Genomic DNA, 14405 nt, shown 5'->3' with positions numbered 1-14405 from the left:
TGAAAGACATTCAGGTGAATCTGAAGGGCAAAGCTGCAAGGTCAAGGGGCTAGAAGACCCAAAGCTAGTTCCTTTGAAACAGACAAAAGGCCTGCCGGTCATGGCTTTTGGAGGTAGCAGATGACTATAGCTGCATCCTGTTGTCCTAGAAACGGAGAGGAATCTTAGAGATCCCCTAGTCCAAGATTCAACTGACAGACGTGGAAAGTGATGGAGGGTTGGATCAAGATCTCACAGCCTATTAGGAGCAGAACCTGGGCTGGAATCCAGGTCCTCAGACTTCAAGTCAAGCACTGTTTCTGCGCCCCTGGCACTGCTTGGTCCTGCCTCCTCCACAGGGGACGGCAGTTTGTGACAGGTCTCAGCAGTATGAGCTCCCAACAGTCTCCCCTTTGAAAGCAACACGGCCAGAATCCAGGGTTACAAATTGCTGTCCTGGGCCTCACCACAAGCTCCCAGGAAATATTCCAAAGTCTTTTAATAAAGACTACGATGCCGGGGCCCTGCCCAAGGCCCCTTAGGACAAGATGCTGCTCTAGCTGTAGAGCAAGGCGGGCATCTCGAAGCAGAAGGGGCTGAGGCCACGGCTCCGGGGCAAGCTGTCTGTCTTCAGCTTCCCTCCAAGGTTGCTGCGGAGACTGTGTTCTTCGGGTCGATCTCTGCCCCAGTTTCTTCCAAGGGAAATAAATGGAGCATGTCCTGGAGAGAAGGACTGACACGAGACATAAGGAAGAGCAGATGAAGTCTGCGACTGACACGGGGACTGGCCGGGAGGCCACACATTCGGACCCAGAGCCCGGGAGGAAAGTGTGGTAGTGTCTGGCACAGAACAGGGTGAGATGAGACAGTGAGTAGTTTGAACAATCGAGCATTGTGTGCTTTTGAACACCAACGACTCTGACCGACAGGCACGAGGGGGAGGGGGAGGGAGAGTTGTGACAACATTGGTCTGTGAGCAGGCAGAGCCAAGAAGGCATATTTAGCGACACCTATGGCTGAGATAGGACACAGTGAGCGATCGTGTCTGGAACATGAGTGGGACCGACCAGGCACAGTAAAGGGACAGACTGGCGACAAGAGACACTGTGCAGCAAGGGCGAATGCCAGGAAGGAGTTGGGAAATGAAAAATCCCTTCATAGGGGAATCTCTGGAGGAGGACCCCCAGTGAACGGGGGGGGGGGGGGGGGGGGGGGGGGGCATCCTCTCCTCTGACTCCCACCAACGCTGCCTGCTGGAATCCCGGAGGGAAAGCCCGGTGGGCACGGGGTGCCTGCCCCGACGGACGGACAGATGGAACGCTCGGATGAAGAGAACACCAGGCGCAGTCACGCACGAGCAGCAGCTTAGGACCTGGCCCTGCTCGGAGGGATGGCTGTCTTCTGAGTCACTGCCCAGGGACTAAGTGTCACTGGGCTGAGCAGCCATCAAAGGAGAAGTTGCTGGGGGGAGGCATTGACTCTCCCATTGGACACCACATTCCACTGCGTCCCTGGAGAGGGGAGAAGACCACAGAACCTCGGAGTTGGAATGGACGCCACAGAGGACCTCGGGAAAGGGCCCCCTCCCCCAGTGCAGGAAACCCCCGCGCCGCGCAGACGCGTGGTTGGTCAGCCCCTAAGGAGGAATCCCCAGTGCCTGGCCAGGACACATTATTTTTGAGCAACTTTAGTGAAAGAGCCTGTTGGTGTTATTAGCCCAAATCTGTCTTCCTAGTGGAACTACCATGCCCGCCAGGCCCACTTAAAATTCTTCCCTCTACTAATTATATCCTCCAAGTTTTCTCTCTCCAGGCTACACATTTCTCTAATGGTTCATCATATATTTTGGTTTCCAGAACAGTCCCGAGGATGAACACTGTCCTCTGAACACAACCCGTATTTTATGATTATCTCTCTTGAAACAAGGTGCCAGGAAAGAGCACAGATGGACACAGTGAGCAGGACACACCATGCACTTTCCATCTTCGGTTTAGTTAACTTCCATGACTGTGGCTGGCAGTAAGTTCATTTCTGACTACGGCAATATGCTCTTGGCTTATATTGATTTTATTGCCAATTTGCATGTTTTTGATACAAACAGTTGTCCATTCCAGTGGTTCTTTATTACATGGGAGCAGTTTATGTAGTTTGTTTGAGCCACCATATAGGACATTACATGTGTCTCCGTTAAATGTCATGTTATCGATCTGGTATCCTTTTAGCTGACTGAGATCATTCTAAATCATAACAATTTCAACATTCAAGATGTGATTATTTACCACCAACTCAAACTAGACTTTGAGGACTTAACAAGCACATAGGACGGTCAGATAATTTATTGCTGCCTAGATCTTTCAGTTTAGTGTCATCTGCCTTTTACATCAAGATAAAACAACTATTGATCAGGACAGGGCAAACACAGAGTCGCGGTGCGCTATGACAGGCTGAGACTGGGCCCGCCCATGCAAGGCTTTGTCCAATGCCTGGCTAAAGCATCTCTAATGCCAAGCAGTAAATAAACCTGTCCTAATAGAGAATGAAATTACTAGTAGTTGGCATGATTTATTTTTAATGAAATAACACTGACTCTTGCTCACAAATGGTTTGTGTTGTAATTGTTCTAGAATTTTGGTAAGGTCTGTTTCAAGCGAAGAGCCCGCAGTTTCCTGAGTCCAGCTTTTAGTATGCCTTTAACAACTTGGTCAATATTTACTGGTCTCCAGGCTGTCCTCATTTTCCCAGTCCTCAAAAGAGCACCAGCCAGAGGTCTGATCCACCGCTCCCTTTAATCCCCTGAGATATAATACGATTTGGCTCAGAAACAGTTAAATGTTTCCCACCAATCCTGGACAGCAACTTTCTCCTCATAATGTTCTCTCGCATCCAGTTGGGAGACTATTCTTATTGTAGCAGGATATGTAAGATTTCTTCCCTAAATAATGAGATCTAACTTGTTCTGGGTTGGCTACTTGCTCAGAACATAGCTTTTGATTCATCCTTGGTTACACATTTCCTCTTCCAGATTTTCCACGTGCCATTTTCCAGTATACATTCACTAGATCAGTGGTTCTCAACCTTCTGGTCCTTTAAATACAGTTCCTCATGTTGTGACCCAACCATAAAATTATTTTCGTTGCTACTTCATAACTGTAATGTTTCTACTGTTATGAATCATAATGTAAATATCTGGTATGCAGGATGGTCTTAGGCGACCCCTGTGAAAGGGCCATTCGACCGCCAAAGGGGTCGCAACCCACAGGTTGAGAACCACTGCACTAGACAGATACTCAAGATGAGGCCTCATGTCTTTACATAACCCCCCTACACACATATACACACACACACACACGCACACCATTTTTATCTGTCTCATTCACTGAAAATATCCATTAAAAGGAAAACAAAGGATGAATAGAAAGGAAGCAATGAAGGAAGGGTTTCTATTTCTCATTGGCCCAAAATACTTATTTATCATCATCATTATCAACATTAAAACTCCCTCCCATTAGTGCAGTACCTGTGTGTTACGCATTAATTCATGTATTTTATGCCTCTTTAACAGATAAAGAAACTGAGTTTCAGAGTTTAAATAATTTTCCCAAGTTTACTCAATTAATAAATGGCAGGATCTGACCTTATATTTACGTCATTTTTTTATACCAAAGTCTGCTTTTAATTGTCCTGATATATTGTCACTTGTCACCTTGAGAATTACCACTGCTATGTCCAGGGCTCAGGTGCTGCTGTCTCTAACATTTTCTTGTCCCATGATGATGAACTTTAGGGTAAAAGAAACATGTACAGGGCACGTATTTTATCTATTCCACCTGTGGGAAGCCTACAGTGTGATATGCCCCCCTTTTCACTGAAACACAGTGTGACTGAGACGTTAACACAGCGCCCTCCTGCTAACACCCCTGCCCACTAATGCAGGAACTTCGCCAAGTGGCATGTATGTTTCCTGTGATGCAGTACTGGGGAGGCTAGGCGAACGGAAAACCAACCCTGCAGAGGCAGAAGGAAATGAGGGAGGACAGAGTCAGAGGAAAAAACCCAGGTTAATAAACATAGCAAAGACAGGGGAGCGAGGATGGAGGACAAGGCAGGAAGAGCCACAGAGCTGGGTGTACAGAAGGCTCCAGAGCTGTATGGAGGATGGAGGAGGTCCTTTGAGAAGTGTTTCCAAAAGGTTATACTAGCTGTCTCATGTCATCTTGGCAGAGATTAAATAAAGGTAGACACAGACAATAGTATGGTCATTACCAGAGGAAAGAGGGTTGGGGGCAAGTAGAAGAAGGTAAAGGTGGGGGATAAATGGTGACGGAAGGAGACTTGACTTTGGGCAGTGAACATACACTACAATACACAGATGATGTATTATAGAATTATACACCTGAAATCTATATAATTTTATTAACCAATGTCACCCTAATAAGTTATGTAATTTTAAAAAAAGTTTATGCATGATAAATAAGAAAAATAAATATAACAAAGGCTTTAAAATAGCTACAAAAAAGAAAAGACTGATATTACTGTGGACTTGCTAATGGGAGCCTGGTGTCACTTCTTTTTATTCAGGATACATCAATTTAGCCTTTGCCAAAGAGAGGAGTCATGGAAAAAGAAGGACAATGGCCCAGCCTCTAACGGAGAACTCACAACCAACTCCCTCTGGACAGGGCAAATGGGGACTTGAGAACAATGACTCTGTGATCTTGGGTCCTGGTTGTCCTGTGTCATTCTCACCTTACCCTAATGTACCAATCTAATTGATAACACAACAGTTTAATGCCATCTGCCTTTTACATCTGCACTCAAGATACAAAATTATGGCCCAATATGCTGCACGCCAAGAGACCAACTTCCAGCACAACAGATCACACTCAGTGCATGTGACTTTAACACTAAGTGAACCCCTTTCACTTTCAACTGCAAGGTCACCCTACTAGCTCAGCCAAGGAAGCAGCTGGGTGCAGCAGTGTGAGCAGTGAACGGGAGACGGGAACCTAACGCCTTGCTAGCCTCCCCCCATGGGCGACTCTGATGACTTAGTCCCTTCCCAAGTGCCTCCCTTGCTCATTTTTTAAATGAGGAGGAGGATTATCTATAAGATCCTTTGCAGCTCCGGCATTCTGATTGTGTGAGTAGCAGAGATGGTGGGTGACAGATACAAACCTTCTGATGGGGCACCAGCTGTGTGTGGGACTGTTCTCCAAAGCTGTGGGTAATTGCTTCAAATTTGGCTTTTAATTTTCTATTGTTAGTATCTGATACTTTCTATTCCGTGTTGGAGGGAAAAAGTTTCACTGGAAACACAAGGGGGTGTGATTTTTGGATTTGTATTAAAGGATATGAAAGGCCTCCATTTCTGAATCTGTGAAATTACCCTGCAAAGCTGTTAAGTGTATCTGGGTAGGAGAGGATAGGGGCTGAGATGCCACAACTTAAAATGCAGCGAGATCACAACTGTCTCTCCTCAAACATATGCTTGATCAGAAACATTGGCAGAGTCGCTAAAAATCCCTGATGCAAAACATCATTACACACTTCTAGGAATATATCCTAAGAAGCCTGAAACACAATCAGAAAGAATCTATGCACCTCTATATTCATCGTGGCATTATTTATAATAGTCAAGACTGTAAACAGCCCAAGTGCCCATCAATAGATAATGGATAAAATACCTGTGGTACATTTACATAATGGAATACCATGCAGCTATATAAAAGAAGGATCTTTTACCCTTTGAGACAGCCTGGAGGGACCTGGAGAGTACTATGCTAAGTGAAATAAGCCAGTCATAAAAGGTTAAGTATCACATGATCTCACTTATATGTGGAATCTAAGTAACAAATAAACTGACAAACAAAATAGACATTGATGCATACAACACACTGACATATTTCAGAGGGAAGGGCGGGACAGGAAGAGTTTAAACAAAGAACTTATATGCATATATGCATAAACCATGGACACAGACAATAGTGTGGTGAAGGCCTAGGGAGGGGCAGGGTGGGGTGGAGGGGGTAAATGGGACATCTGTAATACTTTCAATGATAAAGATAAAATTTAAAAACATCATTAAAAAGAATCTCCAATATTTTAACAGAAGTATTTTTAAGTACAGTTCTTGTTTTCATAGTTTTGTAAAAATCCTCTACAATTTATGAAGTATTTTTATACCTTTTCCCATATTTAATCTTCAACACAAATCTGCAAGGGAAGGAGGATACAGAGTATTTTAATTTAGAAGAGGAAGTAGGTCAATGTATGTGGCCTGGATTGAATGATAGGGAGTGATGGCTCCATTGCTATAAATCAGGCATTCTGCCTCCCGAACCTGGAATTCTGTCCATTAGGAAATCATTTTGGGGGTGGGAAGAATTTTGTGATGAAGTTTAATAGTTGATGAAATCAACTTATTACTTGTGTTCCAGAAGAAGAAGAAGGAGAAGGAGGAGGAGTTGGAGGGAAAGAATCACCAGCTAAGTAATCTTTCACAAAGGGGTCCAGAGACTATGTGTATCAGAATTAACTTGGGTCCCTGTAACAAATACAGATTCCCAGGACCCACACAGACCTCTGACAGCAGGGTGAGAGGACAGAGGTGAAGTGGCAAGAGCAGAAATTTGCATTTTAAAAAGGTGTCCTCAGGTGATTCTTATGCACGTGGGAGGATAATATTCCATGAGGATGATATTCTACTCATCCCTGAGGCAGAACTTAGACCCAGAGACTTAGGTGGCAGCAAAGAGAAAGGCAGGAGAGTGGGAAAGGCCAGAGGCATTTAAATGCCCCCAAACAGGTTAGCAAAGTGGACAAAGGAATGTTTATTGGTTTTCATGACATTGACGATGAAGAAATGAGAAAAGACTTGGTGATGATCATAAATATGAGAAGGCAAGAAAATGTAGAGAGATGCACCAGCAATATATTTTTAGATGTTCTTTACTGATAGAAAAATAGGATGTTTGGGTGTAATGATGACCTGATGAAAACTAACTAAATTGTCTGTAAACAGTGAGCGCACACACTATGTTATCAGTAAGTTACATTACTCAAAAGCAATGCCTTGGGTCAACTGTTTTGTCTTTAGATTCACTATCAACCAAAATAAAATGCTAACTCTGGGAGACTACTTCCCAAACATGGGATGTGTTCCACAGGTGCTATGCCAACCAATGGGCACAGCATTAAATAATTTGAATTTCAATAAGGAATTCAATATTTCTTTCACTCTTTCTGATTATTATTTTTAATCTCTTTTGATTCTTTTTTAAAATTTATTTTCACAGTTGACATACAACAGTATATTAGTTTCAGCTGTAGAATATAGTGATTAACATTTATAGACCTTATCAAGGTGATCTTTCTGCTAACTTTAGAGAAAGACTCAGTTCGGCTGCTCTCTGGCTTTCACAAGCCACTCAGACCCAACCAATGGAGAGCAGGCCTCAGGCTCAGAGACTTTCACAGGCAAATAGGACAAAGTTAAATTTTAATAATAATTTATGCAAATATTAACTTTTTGTTTCCATTGCATTTATTTTTAATCATCTTCTCTACATGGTTTTGCATTTAAGATCATTCTACAGAGTTTCCTTTACAAATATATTTTAGAGTAAAAGTGTATTTAAAGACAATAGAAAGCAGATATGGTAAAATCTTGGGAAGGCAGCAGGTGAGTGACAACAGTCCCTATCAGATAATAAGAAAACTGAATTGTAGAGAGCATAATGTCTTGGCAAGGACATAAACCAACGCATCCCCTGGGCGGAAGCTCTAGGATCTCAGGCCACAGCTTTTTCTGCTATTTTGTGCTACTTGCAGAAAGGACCACAAATAGCGGAGTCTGTATAGTTTGGAATGCCTAACCTTGTGGCCTCGGGACAAAATGTATTCCCAGGGGCTCCTTAATTCCATCATGAGCCTCAGCTATGTCCATCTTTCAACAAGCCAAAGTGCAAGATCAAATCAGTGGGCATGGCTTATTCTAATACCAATGCATCTGCTTCCCTCTTGCCCCACTGACAAACCAATGTCCTTCGGAGATTTATTTATTTATTTATTTATTTGTCATTGCCTACCATAATTCCTAAATGACAAGGGACTAGAACATGGAATTTTGGGGGATCTGACGGTTTGCCTGCTTTTTCTGCTAAACTACTTGTATATGATGGAACCTAAAAACATCTAGGAGAAAAAGCCTTAACAGAATGGACCCGTAAGGAAAACAGCCGACATTTATTGAGTGTTTACTATGTGCCAATGACTGCTAAATAAGCAAATCATGGCCTATTTCACAGAATTTTCACAATCATCCTACTCCATACGCTCTAGTTGAGTTGAATGAGGCTTAGTAACTTGCCCATGTCCAACATCTAGGGAGAGTTTGAGCCATGATCCAGACCAGGCCATCCAACACGAAGTCTCACTGCATCAGCATCAAGAAATGAGCACCTTCACCTAACAGGCACCCTGGACTCCTAGACTTGGCAGGTTGAAAAAATCCTGCTCTTGAGAAGCTGCCTAGAGGAGTGAAGGGTGTGTCAGGTGCATAAAAGTCCTTAAGATCCCAGGGAAGGAGCTGAGCTTCCAGAAGGAGAAGGAGAAGCAGGGGGGAAGAGAGCCCAGAGGAGGAAGTCACTGTTGTTACTCAAGACTGAGGGGGCAGGACCAGGAAAGTTGAGAAGGCTACATTGAAACCACACCTCAAGGAAGAGTAGGCTCCTGACAGGCAGGAAAGCCAGGAAGAGCTTTTGAAGCAGCAGAAATAATAATCCCAAGACAGGAGAATCCACTACTTATTTGAGGAAAACAGATCAGTCTTGCATAGGGAGTTAGGTTGGGGGAAGAGTTGAAGGAAATGAGCTGGGAAACCAGATTGGGTTTAGCCAGAGAAGCTTTGTATGCCCTTCACTGTCTGCCCACTGCAAGTCACTCTATGTTGTTCAGGGTTATTTTACTCAACTCAGTTCAGCCAGCATTTACAATTTAGAATCCTACATGCCCGAATGGCCTTTCCATTCTCTTGAATGAGACATATGAAATAGCTTCTCTCTCCATAGTTATATTGTACACATAGTCCCAAAGAAAATCAGAGGTAGAAAAAGAATTATAATTTGCAACACTGTCGAGGGAAGGTCACTTTAAAATCACCAAATACATGAACAGCCTTGAGTACTATCCTAGAGCCCAGCCTTCTGGAAAGCTCTGGAAGAAGAATGCAGAAGAAGTTGTCCAGGATGGTCTGATTATGTGTGTGTGTGTGTGTGTGATGTGTGTGTTTGGGGGGTGGGGTGGGTAACGGAATCCAAAAGCAGGCCTTGAACCATCAAAAAAAGTGAGATGGTAAAATCTCTACGATGTACTCTTTAATGGCAGGAATCTTGCCTGTCGAGAGCCCTGCTGAGTCCCTGCTGCCTAGAACAGTGCATGGACCGTACTCAGCATGTAATAAAAAGGTAATAGATGAACGAATAAGTGAGATTTAGGGTTAGAAATTCTGAGGCTTGGATTCTGATCTTTACCAGCAAGATTGAAGCCTTTTGGGTTCAAAATTCTTGTCTGTTTAGTGGTCTATTTGGGTTATTCTTAACAAGACTTTAACAACTTCATGGAAAGGCTACACGAAACATTGGCGGGATGGGGTCAGTGGTCATGATTTTGTGACTGCCCCCCCACCCCACCCCATATGAAGATCTGTTTTGATCAAAGCAGTTGTAGTTTTATTGTTCACAGGTCCAAGGAAGAGTCTATTGGAACAAAAGATTTCCACACCAGAAGAAAACTATTTAAAAACCACTGGATTGCTGGAGCTCTGTTGTCGTCTCCAGCTATAAAACGCTAAACTTTAATGATGCTAATATACAGGGAAGTAAAATCTGACCAACCTTTGCAACAGCTATGGCTGTTCAAACAACGGAATGCCTTGCTTTGGATAATAATGAGGAGCTGCCCCTCACTGGCAAGAGGGACAGCAGCTCCCTCCCAGATAAGTGGTTGAAGAGATAACTGCACTGGTTGGGATACTTGAGCAGATCACTTCTCAAGTCCTTTCTGTGCCTGAGAAGCAAACGTTTTGTATTCTTTCAAGAGTTTTCAGATAACTAGCAAGGGGCATAGTTTCATGGCTAACAGCAAGGTTTTGGAACTAGATGAACAAGCATTAGAATCTTGGCCTTACCTCTCATTAACTACAGGACTGTGCCGAAGGTACTTGATCTCTCTGCCTCAGTTTCCTCATTAGTAAAATGAGAATAATAACACCTGCTCAACAAGATGATGCATGCAATGCTCTTAGATCAATGCCTGGTATATGAGCCAGTGCTTAGTAAATTGTAGATTCTAAGATGATGATGATGATGAAGGTAAAGATAGTGATGACTAGACTAGAACTTCTAAAACCAAATAATTCCTGATATTTTACTTGACGATCATATAGATGCACATATATGTGTATACATATGTATGACCATATGTAAATGCATGTATATTTGTGTGTACGTGTTCACACACACATACTCCTTTCTCCAAAGTCAGAAACTTAAAGCAGGCAATGCTAGTTCGCAGAGGAAAAAACTATTATCCCAGCCAGCAAAGGAAGTAAAAGTCTAAAAAGGATAACAGGAACATAAGCAGGCACCACATATATTTGTTAGGCTTATAAAAATACAGATTCACCCATTTCTTAGAGAATAAACGGCTCTCTAAGAACAATTCTAAGTGTGAAATATTTCGAAGAATCTTGTTAAAAATAACCTGCTATAGGCACAGAAATGAGAAGACTGTCCTAGAATCTTTTTGTGGAAAGTAAGTTCTTAGCTCTTTGGTTGAATAGAGCCCCTCCGTTGGTTTGTTTATGTAACCAGTGCCGGGGTCCAACCCGAGCAGGTCCAGGGGTTCCCAAAGGCGTGGACGGAGTCGGCGAAGAAGGAAGGACACGGAGACAGTGTTCAGTTGATCAGCAGCCTAGCCAGGATCTCCAGCCAAGTTCTGGTCTGGATCTCCAGAGAGGTTCTGCTTAGGATCTCCAGCCAGGTTCTGTGTCCATGTTCTCTTGCTAGGTTCTCCAGGTTCTCCAGCCAGGTTCTGTAGCCATGTTCCCTCGCTAGGTTCTCCAGCCAGGTTCAGTCCAGGTTCTCCAGGGGTTCCCAAAGGTGTGGACGGAATTGGCGAAGACTATCCACCCTCTTCCTACGGTGGAGCCTATCCATCCTGAGAGTGGGTCTTACCTAGGGGTCCCTGTTCGGGCGCCAGATGCCGGGGTCCAGCCCCAGCGGGTCCAGGGGTCCCGAAAGGTGTGGACAGAGTCGGCGAAGAAGGAAGGACACGGAGACAGTGTTCAGTTGATCAGCAGCCTAGCCAGGATCTCCAGCCAAGTTCTGGTCTGGATCTCCAGAGCAGTTCTGCTCTGGATCTCCAGCGAAGTTCTGGTTAGGATCTCCAGCCAGGTTCTGTGTCCATGTTCTCTTGCTAGGCTCTCCAGGTTCTCCAGCCAGGTTCTGTAGCCATGTTCCCTCGCTAGGTTCTCCAGCCAGGTTCTGTGTCCAGGTTCTCCAGCCAGGTTCAGTCACCAGGTTCTAGTCAGGTTCTCTTGCCAATTTCTGTAGTCAGGTTCAGTCCAGGATCTTTTGCCATGTTCTCTCGCTAGGTTCTGAGGCCAGTTTCTGTCCAGGATCTTTTGCCATGTTCTCTCCAGCGAAGTTCTTCTGTCTCTAGAGAACGTTCTGTGTAGGTTCTGTGCCTAGGTTCTGTCTCTCTTGGTTCTGTCTTCCTAGTTCTGTCTCTTGCTGTCTTGTTATATCTGTATTTATACCAGTTGATTCAATCCTATCAATCTCTATTACAAAGGTTAGGGCGTTTCTTATCTCCATTCCAGGGAGTAAAGATTATGTAGCTTAAGCATGATTGTTCGTAGTTAAAGTGATTAATTACCCGCCTGGCACTTACTTGAGGGGTTTTATTCCCTCCCTAACTTCAGGGGAAAATCCCTACCTGGGGAAACAATCTTTCTCAGAGAGGAGACCTTGGTTAAAACACGTAGTGCCAAGAAGGTGAGCAAACATTTTAAGAACAGTATGCCATATATGCCAGGTCCTTTGAAACAGCAAGGATGGACCGGCTCCCGGCAACCAGAAGCCTCTCATTGGGTTTCCTCACACAGGGGTGGAAGCTGGCTTCCCAGCACTGTTCTAGGACAGCAGCTGGAATGTCTCGCACCTCTCCTTCTCCACGGTTCCTCTATCCTTGCAACTGAAGTACGTTTCCTTCCCCTCTGAACTCACTGCTCAGGAACTAACCTGTCCCTTGTCAGGAGGATGTAAATGATGGCGATTCTGACACCTAAACATTTCCCTCCAGACCCTGTGCTGACAATGGACCAGTGTTCCAGAAGCAGGAGTCTGTCCTATTAGCCTGTGTTCCTGACATGCTGCCCAGAAAGATGATGAAGAGGATAACGAGAGCACAAGGTATCAATAACTTTGCGTTCCAGGCTCTGTATGTATAGTATCTCACATGACCCTCACAACAGTCTCATGAGGCTAGAACCACTTCCACTTCCATTTGTCATGGGAAGAAACAGAGGCCCTGAGAGGTCAAGAAACTTGCCCGGGACCACACAGCTTCAAAGAGGCAGGACCTGAAGTCCAGCAAACACCAAGCCCTGTGTTATTAGCCACCAGTGCCCTGCTTCCTCCTCCACTGGCATCCTGCCTTGGCGTTTTCAGAGCCTGAAGTCCTGGCCCTAACTCTCTCCATGAAAAAGGAAGAACATGAAAACCAGATTGAGGGCATGTCTCCTTAATCACAGCCTAGGGTTCCTTCACCCTACAAATCTTTAAAGAGTAATTCCATTCATATGAAGGCCTCCAACAACAGACACATATCCTGATGGGTGGATATGACAATATTTTCCTCCAGTGGAATCTTGGGCATCAAGTCAGCCGTGTAGCACTGAGCACCTATAGAGCCCAGGATGTAGTTCTGCCTTAGACTTCTCTAAATTCCCCACCAGCCAGATTGCCAGAAGAATCATAAAGCAGAAAAGAACGGCCCCTGACATTGACCGTATTGCCTCTGACATGCCTGCTCCCACTGTAATCTTTCCAGGTCTCCGGCTTCCACCAAACAAAACGTGAGGCAGGCTGAAGTGGGTGTTACTCCCTTGTGTTGCACTGCGCTGTGGGAGGGCTCTGGCGGTTCTGTAACACACTGTCACAAAGGAAGGGTCTGAGAACATCTTCAGTCTCCCAGCCCTTCCTCAGTGATGCTAATGATCAAGGTTTGCAGTGATTGACGGTCAGCTACCCGTCTAAGTGCAGGGTGGTCACCCGCCTCTTTCCTCTTCTTTTATGAGGAATTCCCTAGTAAGGCAGTTGTATACTAAAATGTGCCCTGTGTCCTAAATTAAAATACGTGGTCTTGAACCTTCTATCCTTTGATCCTACCTCTCTCCCTTGGCCCCATGCTGAACAAGCTGGGTCCCTCTTTCCCATAAGAGCCCTCGCATCCAGAAAAACAGTGCTTATTACATTGTTCTTCATCTGTCATGAATTCCACCAAGAAATCACGGTGTTTACCCTCTTCTGAACACACTCCAGTTTGTCGACACCTGGTATGGGCCAGGGACCTGCATCATTCCACTGCGGACTACACCTCGTTTACACGGGGCGTGGTTTTCTGGTGGCTCTCTCAGTGTGCTTTGGAGGCGATTCCTTCCTGAACAGCTGCTCTGACTAAATTGGGAGGGCTGTGTCCCTGCCAAGTACACGCTGTAAGGGAACATGCTCATAGAGCCTGCCTGTGGGAAGGGCTTCTCTGCAAGGTTACTGCCTGCACTCTAACCACACAAATGCAGGGCCCTTCCCCCCAGAAACACCAATGGCCTTCAACAGCGTTGTTTCCCTTATGTTGTCTTGGGAATGGATGGAGATGAAGAGGGCCCACATGGCGCTGGGCTGCACTGCAGTGGGCCGATAAAAGCATCTGCTCCTCCTGGCATTGCCAGAAGACCTCTCCTGCTGTGCCCTGGCAGAGGGGAGGAGGTTCTTTGTTGCGAAGCCCAGAGGAGTAGTTTCAAGCAGGGTTCTTCAACCTCAGCATTATTTTGTTGGAGGGAGCGGTGCTGTACTGCGCATTGTCAGATGTTTAGCAGCATCCCTGACCTCTATCGCCGGATGCCAGTAGCATCCACCGATTGTGACAACCAAAAATGCCTCCAGACACTGCAAAATGTGCCCTGGTAAAAGAACAGTCCCCGATTGAGAACACAGGGAATATAGCCATTCATATTCTAATAACTATGTATGGTGTCAGATGGGTAATTGATTTATCACTTCATAAGATATAAAAATGTCTAAGCATGACGTTGGACACCTGAAACTAAGTTTGTCAAGTGTTATTAAAAAAACAAATCTTAAAAT

At 44.8% G+C, this 14405-nt stretch overlaps 1 protein-coding gene across 1 annotated transcript in view; it reads right to left on the bottom strand.

The window, feature by feature from the left end:
• Positions 1 to 1222: 1222 nt before the first annotated feature.
• Positions 1223 to 14405, bottom strand: part of HTR4 (5-hydroxytryptamine receptor 4) — a 114795-nt gene continuing 101612 nt past the window's right edge. The window contains exon 8 of the mRNA XM_036315474.1: positions 1223 to 1490. Within this exon, the coding sequence (XP_036171367.1) occupies positions 1400 to 1490 (91 nt within the window). The 3' untranslated portion in view covers positions 1223 to 1399. The remainder of the gene's footprint in view (positions 1491 to 14405) is intronic.

Source organism: Myotis myotis, unplaced genomic scaffold (assembly GCF_014108235.1).
Source record: "Myotis myotis isolate mMyoMyo1 unplaced genomic scaffold, mMyoMyo1.p scaffold_m19_p_6, whole genome shotgun sequence".
NCBI classification, from domain to species: domain Eukaryota; kingdom Metazoa; phylum Chordata; class Mammalia; order Chiroptera; family Vespertilionidae; genus Myotis; species Myotis myotis.
Note: the sequence above shows the minus strand (reverse complement) of the source record. Positions and strands in the feature narration are given on the sequence as shown.